This window comes from Vanellus vanellus (assembly GCF_965231255.1).
Source record: "Vanellus vanellus genome assembly, chromosome: 2".
Classification (NCBI taxonomy): domain Eukaryota; kingdom Metazoa; phylum Chordata; class Aves; order Charadriiformes; family Charadriidae; genus Vanellus; species Vanellus vanellus.
This window is the reverse complement of record NC_138906.1, coordinates 53,024,571-53,047,371: the sequence shown is the minus strand read 5'-3', so window position 1 is coordinate 53,047,371 and position 22,801 is coordinate 53,024,571. Positions and strand designations below refer to the sequence as shown.

The 22,801-nt window shown below is 37.1% G+C and overlaps 1 protein-coding gene across 1 annotated transcript in view; it reads left to right on the top strand.

Moving 5' to 3' along the window:
- Window positions 1-22,801, top strand: part of CNTNAP2 (contactin associated protein 2) — a gene marked incomplete at both ends in the record, with an annotated part of 1,160,915 nt that overhangs the window by 557,351 nt on the left and 580,763 nt on the right. Inside the window, 2 exons of the mRNA XM_082479539.1 lie at window positions 3,332-3,475; window positions 9,976-10,240. Of these exons, the coding sequence (XP_082335665.1) occupies window positions 3,332-3,475; window positions 9,976-10,240 (409 nt within the window). The remainder of the gene's footprint in view (window positions 1-3,331; window positions 3,476-9,975; window positions 10,241-22,801) is intronic.

Here is a 22,801-nt window from a genome sequence, read left to right as displayed (position 1 = left end):
GAAGATATCTGAATTAAGCTACTAAAAATCCACATAAATAGATTTTATTAAAGATTTTCAAGTGAGTGAACTACCGAAAAAGTTGGGCTGAATGCCATAAGCCAGTGTTGGGCAATTTGTACATATATCTATAAAAACATATATATATGTAGCATGTTTTACATAATAAATATATTGCATAAAATGAATTTACCTCTAGTAATAGCAGAATCCAGGAGATTCACCTTCCTCTCTTCTCTGACATTAGCAACCTCACTGGCAGTTCTCAAAGATACTTTTCATTTTCCATGGACATGGATCCCCTTGTGTTTAATGGAACCTGTTTGAGTGTGTGTGGATACATGTTTCTGTGGTTCATATAAATGCAAGAGCCTTAGCCTCTTGTCCTTCCTTTCCTCTCAGTTATCTCATCAGTATTGGAGTTAGTCATCACAGACTAAATTTAAATGTGTTGCCCTTGTGATAAATTAATCACAGTGGATCAACCTGAAAGAATGAAAATTTTTTTTCATAGAAAAAATAGTTTCTAAGCTAATCTCTTTCAGAAAAGTTAAGTAAGCACAAGAGGAATAAACATCAGGTCTGATGGCATTTTCAAGGTAAAAAAAATAATCCTGTGAGTCCCTCTTAACTCACTGTCATAGTATGAGGTTTTTGCAATTTTTCTCCTTTCCTTTCCACGTTCTCATGTCCAAACACATGACTATAACATGCAAAAGAATGTTTGACAGCCAGTAAAATATTACAGTCACATCCTTCAGTTCATGTAAAATGGTGTATCTTCTCTAAAGTCAAGTCATGTCAGTTTATAATACCTGAGGCTGTGTCCTGCAAAAACGCTTTTACATAGCTGGTATGTGCTATTTATAAAGACTTTGGTTTTCAGCTGTATAGCTTTAGTTCTTCTTAGATGCCAAGTCAAAGCCTCCTCTTTGGGATAGAAAGTTGTATCTGACATGCTTTTAAAATGGAAAATGTGTCGCTAGAGCTGCATTTCCCTGCTCTCAGTAATAACAAATGGAATTAGCAATGAATGATATTTAAAAGCATGTCTCTGCCAAATCTCAGCAGCAGAATACAAGTAGACGTTTTTGTGAGCACTCGTGGGCCGGGCCCCTAGGTGTCATTAATTCTATTTATGCCATCACCTATTGGATATAAATACTTAACATAGATTGCAGGGACTAATCTCGTGAGTCCCTTGTTCTTCACGTTTGGGCTGCAAAATATTAATGAAAATGATGTAGCATTTATTCACTTCTAAACATTTAAGAAAAGACCCTGATGCAGTAGAGACCTGTATAGTCTCTGTGGAATGACAGGAAGAGACTTCATAAGAGGGGAACACTTTTAATTTGTAAAATATTTGGTTTTCTTCATTTTTTAGTACTAGACATTCTGGATAACCCGGTGTTTTAGGGTAGTTAAATTCAGCATTAAGAGAAAAGCAATTCCTGTTTGACCTCGATGTCTGAGTCTTTGTGGTGGTTGTCTTCATCTTCTGCACGGAGGTGATTTGGCCTGCTAACTCATGTAGTAACTCCTCATTGACTATAACTACATGATAAAAGCATGTTCTCAGTAGTGGAAGGTGCTTCCATCTAACAGGGGATAGAATCTTTAACTATGTGATTCTGTAAAATTCTTTTGGATAGAGTAGATACATAAGCATTAAAGGGAACAAATACATCATATTGGAGCCCACAGCTGCTGTGTTGTAGTCTCAGTTTTGGCACACAGTTAGAGCTGAGTGAATGATTTCATATCTACTCTTGTTTACAAAAATACTGGGATGGACATTGTTGGCTGGATGAGGGGAAAGTCATGGATGTCATCTACCTTGACTTTAGCAAGGCTTTTGAAACTGTCTCCCATGACATCCTCATTAGGAAGCTGAGGAAGTATGGGCTAGATGAGGTGACAGTGAGGTGGATTGAGAGTTGGCTGCGGGACAGAACTCAGAGGGTTGTGATCAGCGGCACAGAGTCTAGTTGGAGGCCTGTAACCAGTGGTGTCCCCCAGGGGTCAATACTTGGTCCTATTTTGTTTAATATATTCATTAATGACCTGGATGAGGGGACAGAGTGTATCCTCAGCAAGTTTGCTGATGATACCAAACTGGGTGGGGTGGCTGACACCCCAGAGGGCTGTGCTGCCATCCAGCGTGACCTGGACAGGCTGGAGAGCTGGGCAGAGAAGAACCTAATGAGGTTCAACAAAACCAAGTGCAAGGTCCTGCACCTGGGGAGGAAGAATGCTAGGCACCAGTACAGGTTAGGGGCTGACCTGCTGGGAAGTAGCTTGGAGGAGAAGGATCTGGGGGTTGTGGTAGACAGTAAATTATCCATGGCCCAGCAATGTGCCCTTGTCGCCAAAAAGGCCAACGGAATCCTGGGCTGCATAGGGAAGAGTGTGGCCAGTAGGTCGAGGGAGGTCATTCTCCCCCTCTACTTTGCACTGGTGAGGCCACAACTGGAATACTGTGTCCAGTTTTGGGCTCCCCAGTTCAAGAGGGACAGGGAACTGCTGGAGCGAGTCCAGCGAAGGGCAACTAAGATGATTAAGGGCTTGGAGCATCTGCCTTATGAGGAAAGGCTGAGAGAGCTGGGACTCTTTAGCCTGGAGAAGAGAAGGCTGAGGGGAGACCTTATTATGGCATACAAGTATCTAAAGGGTGGGTTGAAGGAGGATGGAGCCAGGCTCTTTTCATTGGTTCCAAGTGACAGGACGAGGGGCAATGGGCACAAGTTAGAACACAGGAAGTTCCGTTCAAATACACGGAAACAGTTCTTTACGGTGAGGGTGACAGAGCACTGGAACAGGCTGCCCAGGGAGGTTGTGGAGTCCCCTTCCCTGGAGATTTTCAAGACCCGCCTGGATGCAGTCCTGAGTAATGTGCTCTGGGCAATCCTGCTTTAGCAGGGGAGTTGGACTAGATGATCTCTAGAGGTCCCTTCCAACTCTGAAGATTCTGTGATTCTGTGATTCTGTGACATTTATTCCAAGTTCTTTGTTTGAAACACATTGTTCAGTAGCGATCAGAAGTGCAGTCCATATATAAACAACTATGATGTGTCTCTGCTTACTATTTGGACAGTTGTAATAATATTTGGGATTTGCTACCAAAAATATTTTGAATCACAAATTCATTAAAGATTTTTTTTTCTGCTTTTGCAGTGCTTATTGATACTTCCTTTTTCTGTAAGCAGTGTTGCCAGCTCTCTCATTCGCCATGTTTGGGTGTTCAAAGAAAGCAAATACATCTACAGCAAATTTGTTTAAAAGTCTTTGCCCTCCAGTAACTGTCTACAATTTTCTGTTTCATTCAAAGATCACTTTTGGAGGCATGCCTTTTTCTGGAAAGCCAAGTTCTAACAGTAGGAAGAATTTCAAAGGCTGCATGGAGAGCATCAACTACAATGGCAATAATATCACTGACCTTGCCAAGAGGAAGAAATTGGAACCTTCTAATGTGGTAAGAATACAATTTAATGGTCACCTAAACTTCTGCTTCTCCTTCTAAAGCAGACTCCAAGGCTTGTGAATGTGTGTAGCTGATATCCTTTTGATATACTGGAGTGATACAGAACACAAACCAAATTTTGTCACATACCCAAAGTTCTTATTGTATGTATGTTTATGACTTTTTTTTGTTATTATATCTGAGCATTTTTCTTCTGGGGTCCCATCTCATCTTTCCAAGATTAACCTTCAGAAAATAATCTGAACCAATAAGTACTTCTTTCCTTTCCTGCCAAATTATAGTAGTCCAAAGCAATACAGACAAGATTTATTATTAAATCAATTGCAGCTTTCGCGTGGCTTTAAATCCTAGTATCTTCCATCCCTGCAGAGCTAGTTGGATTGCTGGAGTGCAAAAGTCATTGAAAGGGAATGCTCCTACAGGACTTTCTGGTAGCTCTGAAAAGCCTCAAGATATTAGACTTGAAAATCATTATTTAGCTTATTAACATTACAGAGCTTATTAACATTTTATTCTACGTTTTCTCTAGCTTAAACATTCGTAGTTGCTTTCATGTTCAAACTTGTGGCTTTATGGGCAGGGTGATTAAGGAAGAATGTACTTTAATTACTGTATTTTTAAGGCTTTAAATATTCCTAAAATTGCTTGCTGGCATACAAAGGCAATGTGGGTAAGAAATAAATGTATTATTGCCATGAGTTTCAGATGGTCTGATTAAGTTGTTCAAGGCTTTCTTCTGTACAAGTTTACAGCCTTCACAAAGTCCTGCTAATGGTTCCACTATTGCTTTTCTCTGTATGTAATAAAGAGTAAAGATTTATGTATGCAGTGATTATGAAGTGCAAAGGATTGATTACCATTTGATTACTCCTTGGATAGTAATACTGAAGTTCCATATAATTGTATGAACAATATGGCTAAAACATCAAGGTAATATGAAGGATAATTTTGAATACATGATATTTGCCTATGCAAACTCAGTAATAAAGCTGAATATTTAGAACCTTTTCTATACATGAATTTCTTCAGTACTGTCAAAGGCAAAGAGCATGATATATATGCCATGGAGGAAGACTCCACCTCGGAATGTTTTCAACTCAGTTGCATGAACTCCTTAATCTTTGACTTTTTTTTTTCTTCCAAAAATTGCCTGTGATTTCCTGCCTGCAGTGCATTTTAAGCTTGTAATGTAACCATGATTTTAAAAGACTGATGCCTGATTTAGAAAAGGATCTTTGTGCAGGAGCAGCCTTTCCATTTTGCACAGTCAAGTCCACTGCAAATTAGTAGGATGTATTCTTAAAGCCTCTTTCTGAACAGAAGTGTTACTTAAGAGGTTTCTGTAGTGCAAATCCTATCCTTTCAAAAGTGTGGCATAGCTCACAGGCCTGTAAAGTCTCTGTAAAATCATCTTTGTTTTTTGTTTCTTTCTTTCTGCCTTTTTTTTTTTAAATTCTGTTACCTGTAACATGAAAGTAAATTCCACATAAGAAGCTTTGGCAGTGTTAGTGCTACATCAAGAGGCTATGGCATGCTAGTTTAATTTGATGGTTCTGTTGATTTCCAATTCTGAGAATGGCTATAAAAATAGAAGTGACCTTTGTTTTCAGTAGAATTACTTAAATTGCTTCAGTTCTTCAAAAGCAAAATCAATTTTACTCTAACTAAATCAACATGGATTTTTGTTTCTTACAAAACCGTTCTTCCTCCTAGTTTTTAGCCTAATTTAGCATGAAAAATAGACTTTGTTGAGACTACTTTTGCTGTTAATCATGTTTATGATGATGGCACTTAAACAATCCAACAGGGGTCAAAGCTCCATTGTAGAAGATCCTGTACAAACCCATAATAGTAGTCACACCCTGCCCTAAATAGTGTATTATCTGAAAAGGCAAGACAGAGAAAATGTAATGAAGTGGAACACAAGCAAAGTAATCAGTATGGTGATGAGAAGTATCATAAGGGGGGGGGGGGGGGGGGAAGAGGTAAGAAGGATATAAAAGAGGTATGAGACAGAAAAAAAAATATTCTTAGATGCCGCTAGTTGAATTTCAGAAGCCACATAGTGAAAGGGAGTTGACAATACATTTTACAGAATGAGAAGGCCCAGAGAATCAAAGGTGTCAATAAGACGATAATCTTGATTTGTGTCTGAACAAAATTAAAGTTAAAAAAAAAAAAAAAGGTCTCATATACATAGATGGTACGAGCAAAAAAGCACCAACAAATATCTCTTTAATTTATTGAAGAGTAAGGATGTAAAGACAATGTAAGAGTATTTTAAATTTAAATAAAGTCCAACACTGACTTTAATAATGGATTTCTTTTAGATTTAGAAGGCAAGAACAAGTAGAAAAAACGTCTGTCAGTCCTTTGTAATACAAAAGATGGCAACAGCTCTTTGGAGAGAATGAGTCGGATGGTCTTGAGCGGTTATCATTGCTCTTATTAGTGGAGCCTAATTTGTTTTCATGGAAGATAAATGAAGTAAATGATAAAGATGCCCAAAAAGGAGAGTCGGGGAGAAAAGGACAGCTGAGACACAGAACAAAAGTGTTTGTTCTTCTGAACCAGGTTGCAAACAAGAGTTGGAAGTGACTAACTAGCACAGTAGGTGCTAACTCTTGTGTACAGCTTGACTCAGGAGTAAGACAGAAACAGGGAACACTCTTGTAAACAATCTTCCAGTACATCTTCTCTATGTTTTCTACTAAAGTGCAACAAGCTTTGTAGGACTTTCATTACCTTGCGTAACCGAAGAGTATTGACCCTTGTACCATCAGTGAGAAAAGACTAGAATATGCAGCTAACAAGAAGTCCAGAGAAATTTGAGTTTAGGAATTTAGACACTTCACAAAATTTTCCTGCCCAGAGGTATATTAAGGGCAGGCAGTGTGAATACTAATTGGATTCCGTTTCCACAGAACAGTGTCTCCAATTTTAGAGCCTGTAAACAAAAAATGCTGAGGAGAATCGTATTTGCTACCCTCCATTCTTACATCCACTAGGTTTTTGCTCCACCCACTTCTGCAACTCCTGTTAATGTGTGCAATCATACGTAAACTTAAGCTGAGTGTTTTCTGTAAATTATTTATACTTAACAAACATTATGTTAAGTTCAAAGATGAGTAATAAGCTATTTTGAGAAAAATACTGAAATAACATAATAAACATTAGCATACAGTACATTGCTTGTATTGTATAATCTGTCCTGATTTAACAGGTATTGTAGTCTTAATAAACTCATTATTTCTCTTTTGGGAGCTACGTATGCAGTCAGTTGTTCTATTAATTGGCAAAGGTTTTAAGACCCAGTAGTATTTCCACAAGAGATAACATCTGAATTTGGGTAGACAAAATTGATTTATAAGAAGTAAACACAAAGCTAATTTGCAACACAGATTAAAGATCACAATGCAAAGCTCAAGCTACCCAAATTAAGATGTTTTCACCATTTCCCTTCCAATGTAGTGTGAAAAATTCTCTAAGACCAACAGTTTCAGTATAAATGCACAGTATATGATTGACTTCCAGATGCCATTGCCCAGAGAACTATTCAGCATGTCACTCTCAATCTACAGAAAAGGATCTCTTTCTCTTTGAAAAAACGGGATGCTATTATAGAGACAAGCTGCCAATTAGCTCGAACTCTTGATGGAGACCTAGTGAGCAATCTATATCAGATGGGCTTTCCTTAAAAAAGGAGCTGTTTTGTGAATTACAGTCATAGAGGGAATTGACAATCCAGTTCAGATTAATCTGAATAGCTCGGTAGGGAAAATACTAACTAGCAGAGAAATCAGAATTATATGTTACTTCCTCAAGAAATCTTTTATGAAGTTAGGGTGTTCATGATAAATGCATTCACAGATGTGAAAAAGGATTTGAATGCATTCAGTGCCGTTAACATTAATAGGTGTTATACATGCAAGTATCCCATGCATCAGGATGACAGGAGAGTGTCAATTGGATATGAAAGCCTTCCTGTTATGAAGAAATTGTTAGTTCCTCCCAGTAACAAGGCAGCAAGAAAAATTCCTAAAAATGTCTAACAAAATGCTTTCTGAGCACTACTTAATTGGCATCTGTAACTGAACCATGAGATGTAAGCTCTTACAAAATGCAGTTGCCCTCTGTGTCTACACAGGACTGCCTTAACTATGTAACAGAAGTTGTTTCTAATCCATAGGGTGGCTATTACAATGAGAATGTTATAAAAGGATTACAAAGGGTATTTCATCCACTCTCCAGCTTTTCTTTTTCTGTATGTAAAATTTGTGGTTTAACCAAAAGTATTCTGTAGCACGCTTGGAAATTTTCAGACTAAAACTATTGAAACAAATGACCTAACTATTTTGATTTAATGCTTAGTTGGCTGAAAATTTAAAATTAAAATCTCTAGGCAACTTTTAGACCAAAAAAACCCACCAGAATAGCCAAGCAGTTTAGCAGCAAAGGGGATAAGGGGAGGTCCTTTGCCTTTACTCATAAAGTATCTGTAATTTCTCTCGTTCACATAGTAATTTTAAAGCTTCCTGTCATTCCTAATTATTTTCCTAAATCCTCGGATATTATTTGTTATCCATGGAACGTGGGTGTATGAAAAGAACATGGTGACATTTTATCATAAAGATAGAAACAAATCTTTGAGATCAGCATAAAGATGTTCCACGAGTTCACGAGTTCCAGGATATTGGAAGCATCAGTGTTTCTTAATTGGTGATGGAGGCTGCCAAACTGATTGTCTAGTTGCTACTAGTTCTACTGGCCTTTATAAGTAGACTGTGTGGCAATATAACTTCTGACACTCTGTAGGAAAAAGAGGTGGTTATGTACAGTAACCAAAGAACGTATCTGAGAGCTCAAGAAACTATTATTTTTATTCTTTTAATTTTGACATGGAAATACTCTATAAGAAACTGAATCTGCCACACAGGTGGTATCTTGCTATGACACAGATAAGGTGTTTTCTGATGTGTTGTTCTTTTAAAAAGTAGTGGATTTGGACATTGGTAAATGAATGCTAAATCTTGCTTCCTTATTGACATCATCTGGCCCATCTCCAATTGAAAACAACTACTTGTAAAAAAAATTTACGTAGGACTTTCCTCCCACAGGTTTTCGGATAGAAAGTTCCTATCTCACTTCCAAATCCTCTAACTTCCCCCAAGATGAACTTTCAGATGCATTTAAACACTATGAATACAAAAAATATGTGACATAAAAGCTTATATCAGGAAGCTAGTAATATGGAGTTTAAAAACATTTATATGATAATGATGATGACTGACCCCTATTGGGATTCTGAACAGGGCTTAGGTGAACTTCAGCTCTAAATATCTAGGTACCTCCAAAAATGTTGTTCAATTCTTAATATTTTTTAATATACAAATAAATATCAAAGGAGTTGCTATTTTGATAATAGTAATAATTTCCGTACTGCATCTGAGAAAATTCTTCCTTCCCAAATTGAAGTGAAAATGCCACAGAGTATCCGTCTGCCACAGCGCATCAGAAAACCATAGAACAGGATGTGCTTTGCCACATGTTAGAGGAATTCTTCAGCAGAGCAAGTTTTCCTGTTATATTTGCATTGATTGATACATTAAAAAGTTAATTCTGGACAGAGATTGCCAGAAATTATTTATGATTTCTAAGACATAAAGTGGTTATACATTCTACCGTTGTGGTCTTTCATGAGAAACAACATGAGAATCAGAGTGAAAAATTCCTGTCCCTAGTTCTTGTCTTGCTTACAGATACGTTTTAAAGCTTTGGAAATCAATAAAGTTGACTGGATTTTTGTCAATTTCTCAAAGAGTAAAGTTTTACAGTGTGAAACTGCAATTTCTTTTACAGAGAAAATTCTTGACTAAAAATATTAGGCATTGTTCGTGATCAGCTACTCCAAATCTTTCTGCTTCATGAAACGAAGTATTAGCTTATCTAGTACTATCCACTAGAAAACATAGCGGAGAGGCTAGCTCTTCACGAGGTATTACACATCCTTCTTTCACAACCTCATGTATTTTAATGATTGACACATTGATATGAGGGTATTTGGAAAGTCATATTTCATTTTTATAAAAGGGATGAATTACTGTTCTGTTATAGGCTTCTTTGGTGACCACGAACAACCCCAGTTTTCTCTGTGATTCATTTCTTCATCTTTCAACTGGAAATATTAATGCTTTCAGCTCAGCTTTAATTTAGACTATAACTGTTCAGGGCAAAGACTGCATCTTATTGTGTGTATGTACAGTACAAAATATAATGGGGCCGCTGCTCGGCAAAACAGAAACATCAGCAACAACATTGTAATAGTAACAATAATGTTAATATTAATAATGTATTTTTACATGCAACTTACATTGATCACAGTAGTCTCTAGGTTGAATGAAACCTAGAATGCTTTTCTAGGGGTAGCTATGAATTTAGTGGAATCTTACCATTTTGCTTATGTTCTTGCTTTTTTTGTGTGTTTTACTTAGGGAAATTTAAGTTTTTCTTGTGTGGAGCCACATACAGTGCCTGTCTTTTTCAATGCCACCAGTTACCTTGAGGTTCCTGGTCGTCCAAGCCAGGATCTGTTTTCAGTCAGTTTCCTTTTCCGAACGTGGAACCCCAATGGACTTCTTGTCTTCAGCAACTTTGCAGATGACCTGGGGAATGTTGAGATTGACATAAATGAGGGCAAAGTCAGCGTCCATATCAATGTCACCCTAGTGAAGAAGAACCGAATAGACATCTCATCAGGTAAGTGTTTTTTTAATTGGTGTCATCTTTGTTGGTGGTGTTTAAAAGCAATATGGACCTAAAAATTAGAACAATTGTTTTACAAAAATTGAAATTTAAATTGCAACTATATTAAGTACTTTACTGTATGTTTCATTGAGTAAGAAGTAGAAGAATATTGGAACAGTTGTTAGATTACAAAAGAAGACACAAATATTCTTATTCTGTCATGAAACCCAGAAAACCTATCACCCCTTATCTATGAGGCAGCATTGCTTCTTTTCTTTCTTCCATCTGTCTTGCAGTCTTCTCTGCAAAAATATTTGGTTTCAAAAGGGAAGAGTACACCCTTGTTGAGAGTAGCTTAATAATTAGGCTGCTCCTACTATTTCTTAATAATTGTGAAGCTCTCATAAAAAAAAAAATCCATTTGTTTTAACCACAAGGCTGACACAGAAAATACCGTGGCATTCTCTAAGTATGCTGTAGGGTCATGCTGGAGAAGTACCAGAGCTTTCAGTACATAACTAAAGACGTTTTGGAAAAATTCTGGATAAAAGGTACAAGATCACGTTTGTTTCTGGAAGGAGGTGTGGTGTGTTGGTGTCAGTTGATCAGCCTTTTAAAATTACTTGATACTTCCATTTTGACAAATTATACTTTCAGTCTAGATTCTTTATGGGCATTTATGGATCAGCTGTAGCCAATAAAATGTTAGCTACATCATGTCAATTAACACTTTGTCTCAGCAAAATCATGAAAATACAGGGTTGCTTGCAAATTGATCTAGGTCCACATAAAAAACAAAACAAAACAAAACAAAACAAAACAGTGATTATTTAAAATAGCATATATGGCAACCTAGTTTCTTAGCCAAAAAAGGAGGACTCTTTTACCTGAAATGACCTGTGGTTACTATTTTTTCTTAATTTAATGATGGAGGTATTTCAATCTTCATTAACTGGATTGCTATACTGGTATAGCTCTGAATGAATGACTGTTTCTTATGTCTACTCTTCTATTTGATTTCTACTTGAAAATATATTGTCTACATAGTCATATAAACAGCAACTTGAGGAAATGTAAGACAAAGAAGAAAGTGCCTTTTTTAATGAGAAAACATACATTAAGTAGGCAAGTGGACATCTTTGTGAGTTTTTTCTTTTCACCCCATTAATGAAATAGAGCTGAGCATGAAATGAAATGAAGTATTTTAAAGATAGCACTGAGTAAAATATGAATAATAACAAGTAAAAATCAGAATTTACCTGTTTTGTAAAAAGAAAATGTTTTTATGAAAAATACGTATCTCCTTCCATCCTTACAATTTTTTTTCAGCACAAAAAAAAAATCAGTACCATAGATTATAAGTTAGCATTTCATTGCCTTTGTTATATAAATACAATCATGAAAGAATTAAGTGATGGGTTTTTTTGTAATACAGCAGGGTCTTGAACAAGAATCTTTGGTTAAGGTGCTAGTTAATGGTGCTAGTGCATCATAAATAGGAAACACATGGAATTATCACCCTCATTCTTTCTTCCTTAGCTGTGCCTGCTACAAATCCGTTTACAGAGAGAAGTGGCTACCTGCGCTACTTCTTCATGAGCTTCCTCATACCTTATTGGTCATACAAAGGTTTCAGGGCTCATTAGCCAAGTATTACAATAAATAAAAATTTCACCAGTTTGCCACTAATTTTTCCCAGTGTATATGTTCATATGAAACCATTTTCAGATTCCATTACATTTTTATTCTGGTAAGTAAACACATGCGAAAACTTTTAACTTGCTGTTATGCTTTCTCCAGACCTTCACCCACAACAACAAAAATTCCCAAGCTACTGCGATGTAAAACTAGAGTATTCATATTATGACTTTCTTCTGAAATATTCTGAATTTAATATTCTTCAGAGTAAATCTTTTCAGTCTGTATGATCAGTTTACATAACAGCCCAAGAATCACATACAGCCATTCATTTTTATAGCCATGATGCTGTTCTTAATCTCTATACAATTCAATATTGACATACTACAGTTTGAATATCTCAGAGTTACTTTTTTCCTTTTTATTATAATTTGTACCATAATAAAAATACAATTATTGTTTAATTTTCATTGTGTGGACTTTTTATATTTGCATAGCTATCCTGGGAAAGCTTTGATTTATTTTCATACTTAGTTGCTACTTTTTTTGCAACAGGGATTTTCGTGCTTGTGAAATGAATTGTGTGTGAACACAAGAAAGTAAAATATGGCATCTGCCAGGGAAGGCTGCAGAAGGAATGCTGCTGTAGTATGACAAATATCACAGCAACCTTCTTGTTCTCTTCTTGTGCAGGGAATTAGCAGATGTCAGCAAATAAACCTGCTGGGTTTATGTAGAAGTCAAAATGGTCTACCTTTGGCACAGAGATTTCTGACTGTTGTGGTCCTATAGATACAAGATATACACTTTTCCACTGTTTCTTTTTACTTACAACTGGCAAGGCAGAATTTTCTATAGTCAAGTGTGCAGCCTTCTATGTAGCTGCATGTGTAAGGAATGAATAATTAGACTTCTGTCTACTGGGAGGTACGCCTCCTGGTTATCATAAAGAATTAGGCTGACTAAAACCGCAGCCTGGATGCAGGTGTGATTTGTATTTCATAGCTTTGCTGTCCTTATGTCCGTCACCTGTAATAGCACATTTTCCCTGGAGGAAACTAGTCTCTTAGTCCTTATTCTATAAACCTCTCATAATTCAGTAACTTACTTTCATTAGCAGCTTTTAATGTCATCTTTTGGTGTTAACAAGGGGACATCAGCAGTTCATTCTGGAGCATAGTCTAATGCTGGCTATAGAAATAGCAGTAGAACTGACTGGCAGGAATTACATGAGAGAACTGTACGCCAATGTGCGGATGGCAGAGTTTGTTCCCGCGCATCTCTGCGCTAAAGATACCGGTGTAGAACAGAGTTGTGTTTTGTCAGATTTTCAGTGTCATAGTATTCCTTAAGCACCTTAAAGCTGCATGCACTGACTCAGGAAGCTCTGACTTAGCCTGAGTGGAATTCAGATAAATAGGGGAGCCTAGCCTTGCAATGTATCAATTATGGTTAAATCCCCACCTTTCTCACTGGTAGCTGGGCACTGCAAGCCTCCTTATTGAACTACTTTAAGAAGGGCTTTGTGATGCCTGGGAGGGATCAGACAGTATGTGAACAATATTGTCCTGTTGACTTGGTCGAACTTTCAAGCCTAATTCATTTGAGCATGTTGTTTAAGGAGAGAAAGGCAGCTGCTGTTTTAAATATTTTGATGACGCTTCACAAAAATAAAAGTGAAATAATGTATAGAAGGTACAGTTGATGGAGCTACACTTCTAGTCCCATATATGTGTACTATATGGGTAAACCTGTGTTTGCTACTTACTTACAAAGTCAGTAAGGTAAATAGTTTACAGGAGATTGTAAAAAGTTTTGTAGACAGCTGAAAGGTTTAGAGACAAGAACGCCAAATAATCAGCAAGCAGTCAATTGACTCTTAAGAAGACTGAGAGCTACTACTAATCTGATAAATCAGAAATAGGTATATACTTTATTTTTTAGGCCAATTAATTCTACTTTTTCTATTTTATATAGTGAGTGAAGGAATACAATACTCTAAGGCAGTCAAATAGAAAGCACAAATGGAAAAGGTTTAACTTCTGTGTAATTTCAGTGACTATGAGAGGTTTACATAGCATGCTGTATGAAAACATTTAGATCAATAGTAGGCAATTAATGGGAATCATGAAGCAGATATTGCTTTACATTTAAAATCACAGAAACTGAGAGTTGCCATCAGGCAGTTCCTTCTTAGCAGTTTTGTTTGTCTCCCAGAGATCCTTCAGCTGTCATCCCATCAGCTCTCATCAGCTGTCTGTTCTGTTTTTGTCAGGGATAATTTTTTCACAGTGTTAGCAGATCACAGTAAAGAGCACTTAGGTCTTATTTAATGTTAACCTATGGTCTTCCAAAAGTCACCTAACTGGTCCTTCATTTATTTAACTGCTTGTCCTGCCCATTGGAGATTTCACGATATTAAATTCTTCATTAATTCTTTTAGTTTCTTAATCTTCTTCATCTTTATTGGAATGATAAGTCATCCCAGTACTTTATTCTTGGAATGTTTAAAATAAAAAGAATATTCTTTTATTATTAAAATGGTTTTGTATATCTGAAGCTTCTTCAGTCGTTAGGAGTTCAAAATTATCTTCAGCCTAATTATGAGACATTCCTACTGTCTGTCATGCCTTAATTCCCACTTTCATTCCATTGTTGCTACTTTTAAAAAATCACGGGTAGTTGATGTTACCATTAGCAGTTCCTACATAACTTTCTGTAGAGCGCTTATTGTTTTGCAAAAATGCATTTCATTTTCTTCTTTAATGATGTTACATACCATTTACCTTGCTGCTCCATTCATGCCTTCAGTCACTTTCAAACCTCTACCTCATCTCTATACATCTGATTAAAGCATTTAAGTGTATCTGTATTATGAAAATTTCATATTTATTTTACATGTGCTGAAAAGAATCAGGGATGGTTACATGTATTGTAGTCCAGTATACATGATTTTTGTGTTACTAGTAAAAGGCAACAGACTTTGTGCTGACCTGGCAAAGTAGAATCTCAGGTTTTACTTGACCTGGCTGTAGCTTGCTTCACAGTGACCAAACTACTAATCCATGATCCATCCTGGGCTTCAGCTTGGTGAATGGTAAAGGCAGTAAAGAGATGGTAAAAAGCAGTAATAATTTTTTTACTATGTCAATAAGGTGTACACTCTTTTGCCCTTAACACAATTTTGAGTGGTTATTTTATGCTAATATGCAGTTCAGCTTTCAGTTTGTAGTACATATGAAAGGGACAAAGATTTTTTCCTTTTTTCGTGATCTTGCCAGTTCAAAACAGGTCCCTAAACAACAAAAAACTCCTTTCCTGCCCAGCATTCTGTTAATTGTCCTGTAAGCACTGTTTAGCTGTGAGCAGACCGGCAAAACTGTCGTACAAAGTCAATGGCCTTGATTTTGCTTTTTCTTATGTTAATCTTATTTAGACACTACCACCGTTTGATTGATGAGAGTTATATTAATAAACTTGCCGTTAGTAAGAGGAAAATCAGGCCCACTGAGAGCTGAAATAAAGATTTAATTAGAAGAAATAAGCTACTGACTGTGCAGAATTACACAGGTGAAATACTTAAAGCTTGTGCATAAATCAAGAGTTAAACATCCTATTGACTTTTTCTCTGCAGAGTAAACTGTGATTAATATCTTCACAATTGTGTACGTCCAGCATAGGGATTAATAATAGGAGAGAATCTAAGAAAACAGTCAAGAGATTTATCTTTACTGCTCCATGTAGTTTTGGGCTGAATTCTGCTTTTGGCATCATGCCATGGGATTCAGGCAAACTTCCTGGAAATTGCTGGGTTTACCCAAGAGACTGATGGAAGCAATGCTAGGCTGAGAAGATGGAAGATAAAAGTGTTCTTGCCTTTTTTAAGAACTTTTTAAAAGCAGATTTCCAATGTAGTTTTGCATGCCAACAAATTCTTATATTCTGCTACAGTTTTAAAAGTAATTTAATCTTAGTATATGCTACTTGTTTACCCCAAGAACTTACTCAGAATTTGTGATCTTGCAATTAGGAGAAAAAATTATTGATGAAGTTGTGTTTATATATCAGCCTTAGCAAGCTAATGTCTTCTTTCTTGAGCACAGAAAAAAAAAACACAACTGGAAAATGTCATACTCCCACATCTCTCTTTGCCAGAAAAGCTGTTATGAAACTTTTCCCAAAGCCACATGCAAATGCTGTTCAGTTCAGGGTTAAGCCACAGCCCGTGTCCCAGTTGCCTTCTTTTCTTCCACTTAGTTATGTCTAGCTGCTTCATGAACTTAACTCAAATGCCTTCCAAACAAAACCAAACTTTTCTGAAGCTTTCAACATGGGGAAAAATTGGTAACCTGTTAACAAATATGAAGAGTGTTGCTTTGCTTGAAGAAACAATAGTAACATTCAAAATAACACTCCTGAAGGAATCATCTAATGGCTTCCCAATGTTTTTAACAGCAAACCCTGAATCCTTGTTTCAATATAGAAAAGAACTTCTCTGCCTCTTGAGAAAAGGCAAAGTTTTCACGGTGGCAGATTCTAAAATAATCTCTTGATTTATCCTCTGTTTATTTTCTCACTTGTCTTTTCATAGACAACTCTGACCTTTCATATATAAACACTCTCTACTCAACTTAAATACTAGAGGCTCTATGAAGATCACTTGGATCCATCCCCACAGTAAAAATGATAAGTCACTGAAAAAGGACATCATCTCCTTTGGCCCGTAATATCTTAACAGAGAAGTTTTCAGTGTCCAAAATCTTCTGCCATTAAATTGAATTCATCTGCTTGGAGCTCCTTTTTTCCTCTTCCAACTTTCCTAGTTAACATCTTGTTCTGTACATTAGCTGCTGCTCAAGGCTGTCTTCAGTTCCTCCTGTCAACCATAAACTTATTAAAACGTGGGATATGAATATCTTTTTGTCATATTTATCCGTATTAAATAAATCAGACTTCTCCCTGTGGAATCTCTCTGGGAAGCTTTCCACCCTTCTGTCTTTCTGCTAGATCTCAAGTCATCTGAATTGCAGTTCATTTATATTTTAGACCTCGGGTTAAGATAACATCCTTCAGGTAATAAAATGTCTCTGTCTGACAGATCTAAAGTGGTACTCTTCCAGTGACAATTCCCAGGGGCGTTTTATGTGGGAATCGAGAAGTATTTTTGCCTCTGTTGCTAAATGAAGGTTTAAATAGGGAATGTGTATACACAGAGCAAAAGTGTACTTCTGGTGGGAAGATAACATTTCCCACCAGGTCTTTTTCATATTACTGATACTAGGTTATACGCTGAATGTTAGTGGAGGCAGATACCCGTAAGGCACTTGTCAGCATGATCGACATGAGAGACATAAATTCTGTCCACAAAAGACAGCATGATGACTTAGCATCAGAAGAGTCTGAATATTAGAGAATTATTTCCTTCCAGATAGCCAGTTTTGTCTGTTTCTCTCTGTATGTTTATTTTTGGCTAATGACTTTAAGCAGTGAATGCAGCTACATGAATGGGTATTTGTGGTTTTGAATTACACAGAACTGAAAAACAGACATGCTTGTAGTAATTACTTTCTTCTAAATGTTTTTTTTTGTTGTTGTTTTGTAGTCTGGTTTTGCCTCTTGGTACAGTAGGCTCTCAAACCAGTCAGAGCAAGAAATAGAGTTCTTGGTTGCAGACTTTTTCATCTAAGAAAACTGACAAGTTTAGTTCAGGTTTTTGTGAATTCGGCTTCATCAGACGCTGATTTCCACTGGAGAGTTGCCTACCAAGCACAAGCTATGCATTCTAAAACATAGATGGTACCAGTTTCAGATACTTCACTGAGGGCAATGTAACTCTGTTGGTTGCACTGGTGCCTTGCGAGCATGGAAGAACCTGAGAATCAAGGAAGGAGACTGTCCTCACTGACGAGCTTTCTAAATTTACACAGGAGGCTGAAGTTCAGTTTACTTGTTTTGGCCTCATTTCCCTCAGGGCTGTAAAACAGAATTAGAAGGGACCTTTGCAGGTCATTCTCTTATTTTAGCACGGAAATATGAAATAAGGCTTTTTACAACTACTGTTTGAACAGTCACTGTGTTGCACTGAAAGTGTGCAACTGAATGTTGCACATTCAGGAAAAAGGTGCAATAGTCAATGGTTAAATAGTAATTATGACTTTCTACTAGAAGAAATGTAAATTATGTGAGTAGGGCTGGACAGAACTAGTGGGGAATTTACACTTTTGGTTTTTAATTCAATAAGTTTGACAGGAAGTGGAATCAATGTTAGTTGCTTTCCATGTTGCTTTTGCTTACTCCATCCACATCAGTTATTGCCAGTCTGATTCTAGTCAAGTCAGTGAAAATTTTGCTTTCAATTTTGATGGATGAAAGATAAGACCCTTAGCACTGAAAGCTACAGAGGTGCCCAATATTTCACAGTTACCTGAAGAACATTGGGTTTTACTTAAGTGGGTGGTCTGTTTGCATATTTTTGTTGAATACAAAGTAACATGAAGAGACATCTCTCCAAAGACTGGTTTAGCAGGCCAAGGATGCTTAGTTAAAAAGAGCATTACCTCTTGGATCAGTAAGAAGCTCATGTTGGAAAGTCCATGCCAAAATATACTTTTATTTGTGTTTTACAGTCTTCAGGATTTACATGTCCTGATTGAGGTGAACGTGGGTTTTCTCTTATTATTTTTCTTCTAGAGTAGTAATAAAGAAATAAACAAAAGGATACAATAGAGACATGGGCTGTAGTTATATTTGTTGTGTTTATGTACATCCTGACAGCAGTATCCTCAGGACACCATTGAGTATTTATATTATATAAAGGCAGATGGACGGAATGTTTTCTAATATCTGAAAGACTGGATATCAGAAATATCATGTCCTTTCCTCCAATTTACTAGTTTAACATCTCTGCCTCCTCTTCCATAGAAGTGGGTCTTTGAGAAAGCCCGTTTCCAGGACTCGCAGACCTATGCGGAACACAGTTGGCTGATAGACAGTAACCTCACAATAATGTAAGCCAATTCTTTCAGCACCAACACGAATGCCATCCGGCACTTAACTTCTTAAGCTTCTTAAGTTTGTAAAAGGCCATTTTTCTATTCATGACAGGATGAGATGGTCCCTTGAAACATGCGTTTGCACTTTGTGCTGTGTTAGCTCTTTAGTTCACCTTGTAGCAGATTTAATTTTTACTGGAAACTCGGGATAAAATGTAGGAAAACTATTTGAAATCTGGGTCTTTACTCCACTGCTATTTCAGAGAGAAAATAGTTGGCTAAGCACATCTTATGATAACCCAGCATATGATTAATCAGCTTAATAACTTAAACTTACTTCTACTGCCTATTTAGTCTGGCAGCTATGATATTTTGTAAATGGCTATGAGTAAGTGGAGTAGTAGAGGTTAAAAAGAGTGCACTCTACGCTTGATAGTGTAAGTTATAGCTACTGTACATACGTATATAGCCATATATCAGTCAGAGAGTTTACACAGCTAACTTGCCAACTATGACATGCAGGACGTTCGCAGAACTTTGGCATTTGGTAAAATAGTAAAACCATTTGAATGGGTTCAGAAGATTTAGGGCAGATAGTAGGTGAGTCCACACTCTCAGATCACTCCTTGTTTCAGCTTAAGGTCCTGTTGCTCTGACTGTCCCCTCTGGAAACAGGCTGTATCACTCCTGGGATATCATCTTTCAGTAGGATCAGTAGTTCATCATCAGCACCGAGATCCAGGAATAGTTCAGTGTTTAGGCTGGTCCAGAGACTATTACAGTAGACAGTATGGACAAAACATCACCTTTTGCTCTGTCAGCCTGGCTTATCCTCCAACACTTTCCTGCAGGGGTCTGTCCCCTTACAGATTCTCATGCCTCCTCCACTTCTGTACACACAACATATTCTGGCTTTCATTGTTTAAAAAGTGCAAATATCACACGGTAACCCTTTTACTGTTCATCACTTTATGAAGATATATCCATCACTTTATGAAGACATATCCATCCTTAAAATCGTAACATTACCAATGTGTCTCAGACCCAAAAAAAGACATGTGGGGTCAGGAGGAGAGCCAAACTGTTGTGACAAGGTTGCTATTGCCATGGTCATGTAACAATAACCATATGACAGGCATGAAAGCAAGTTAGTGTTGCGCATGGCCATGGGTGCAGGCCAACTATATGAAGCCCCAGAGAGTGTGTGCTGATCCAGAAATGCCTCCACATGCTGTATAGTACGGACATAAATGGATTGTTGTAGGGACCAGCCCTGACCACTGCAAATGTGAGCTGTGTTGGGCAAACTAGCCGGGGGAACATAGATCATTCCCTTGGTCCTGGTTACAAAGACATCAGAGACACAGCCTGTGTAGTTTCAGAAACAAGAAACCGCAGCAGAGAGGGTGCAGTCCAGAAGGACGCTTATAGATGTAGAAGCAAAGGGAAAGTCCTCAGGTTTGCTACCACTTTGTTTACTCAATGTTCGTTGTTTTAGAAACTTTTGTGGGTGTAAAACCTTGCTGGGAGAGGAAAACAATTGTTGTTATGGATTAAAAAAAAATGGGTGGGGGGAGAAAAAATACTGGAGACCTAATCTCCACTTAGAATATAGTACATTTATCTTCTGTACACTTAAAAAACATGTTTAGGGACAGACTGGGAGATCAAAGACCTTGAACCTTCATTTGTACATTATTATTGCTTACATGTGCTATGTAATAGCGTTTCATAAAAAGGGCACAGAATCTTCAAGCAGTGGGCTACATAACACTGTGCAGAACCACAGTGGGATGAAGGTATCAACTATGTAAATTAAAACTGCCAGTACTATCTTTTCACCTTTTCATCTTCTCCAAATGCAAGGAAAAAAAGGAGATTTTCTTTACTTTTAAAGTGGTTATTTGCAGTATTTGAACTTGGAGTAAAACTGGGAATACTCTTTCTAGTGCAAATGTCCTTGAAACTCATTTGAGTTTGCAAGGGATTTTTCAGTTTTGAACTTTTGAACTTATTTATCACTAATCCTTGGGTAGGTGTCCCACAATACCTCTGGCCAATTACTTACAGAAAAATAATTAAAAGTCACTGTAATATTAAACACGATTTTTTTTGAGGGGAAACCACAACCTGATTACATGCGTGGAACTTTAATTTATGTGCTGGGAACTGACACTCAATATCTTCTTTTTCATTGCTATTCAGGAACCTGGGCAAATAGATTATTATCTGTGACAGGTTTCTGGCAGTCCCTCTTGGTTTAACAGTGTTATTTTAGAGAGAAGAGAGAGTCACTTTTGTATATAATGAAAGGAAAAGTTGTCAGGCATCCATACATATTTTATGCTGCATAAAACTTAAGTGCTAGAGGAAAGATTCTGTTTTCAGTCGTGCCATTGTAAATTCATAGTGCTTCTGCTGACCTCCAGGTTTGCATCAATGACACGGAATGGCATTTAGCCCAAAGGATGTATTCCATTTTTTACACAAGCAATACAGCTCTTGTAAGTCAGCGTGGCCCTTACTGTTTTTTTGGTTAGTATTCATGCACAACTGTGATGTTTATTTTGGCATTTTGGCATTTTCTACTGACATTGACAGAACTAAAAGCAATTTCTGTCAAAGTGCTTCCTTGAAATGGCATCATGTATGGTCTGCATTGTCTAGATTTTTTCAGCTTAGTTCACAGAAGTGGTTACTCTGCTGCAAAAATAGACTCAGGAAAAAAACATCTTCTAGTTGTATGTTGCTACCTTTGCCTTTACTTTGGTCTTGAAAAAGATGGTGAGTCCCTTCAGGCATTTTTTCACATTGCTCCTTTTCATTTTCAAATGCTGCTGAAGCAGCAGCATGTGAGCACTGAGGTGAAACAGAGCGACCAAAGTTCTTTGGATTGTGTAAGCTGAATGGCAGATGATATTGTCTTTAAAAAGCTTGCTCATTAGGTTTATGTATTTGATAGGGGAAAAAAAAATATCTCAATTCCCTTGCTGTGAAGCAGCCACTATAAAATACATAGTTTATTCTAATACCAAGCAGGATTTTATGGAACAGTTTCACTGAAGACAAATAAATACTGAAAATTCTACACATCTTCTTTGTAGAATATTTACTAACTAAAGAAAAACATGGTTAGAGGCATGACTTCCTCTATGTCTTTTCCAAGATATATGCGTATATACAACATTTGAAGGATCCATTCTTTTAAAAAGCAAAAATAACTTTGTTTTTCTTTTTGCAGATTTAAAATAGTGGAACGTCATAACACATGCCCTCAAAAATGAGGGTTTCATTCGTTAACCTTTTGTAGCTTTTTTAACAGATCTTTTTATGCACATTAGCACATGCATTAAAACCAGCTGCCAAGTGGAATCAGCTTTACCACAGCACGAGTACACAGATTTCTAGGAGAACAAAATAACATTCTTAACGTTCTGGTGTTGGTACTTAGATAATTACCTGTGAAAGCAGTGATAGTAGATCCCATGTCTCTAGGATCTGGAATTTGCAACACAAGGCTGATATTATTAAAAGTACTGAATCTGGGAAAGAGTGATGTGATGTGATGTTGAGGCATGTTTAGGAGAGTTAGGCTGGTTTCTATAGTGTTGGTAACAAGTGATATGTTTGATCAGATTTGCTGTGTGATAAAGCTTTGCTGTATGCTATAGAAGAATACGTGGTCCCAAGGGGATGACCTTCAGGTACTGAAGCATCCTCCAAAGGCACGGGACTAGGCATAGCACGGCTCTTCCTTCTTTACTTTCATTGGTGCCTGGGAAACAAATATATATATATATATAAATATTTAGTTGGGATGCCAAAAATCGCACACATTCCTGACATTTTCTGCCTTGCTTTGTCACAGGTGGAGATCAGCATGTTATAAAACAAGACCAGAAGTAATTTTCGTCAAGTGTTTTTAGATCTCAGACAAACATAT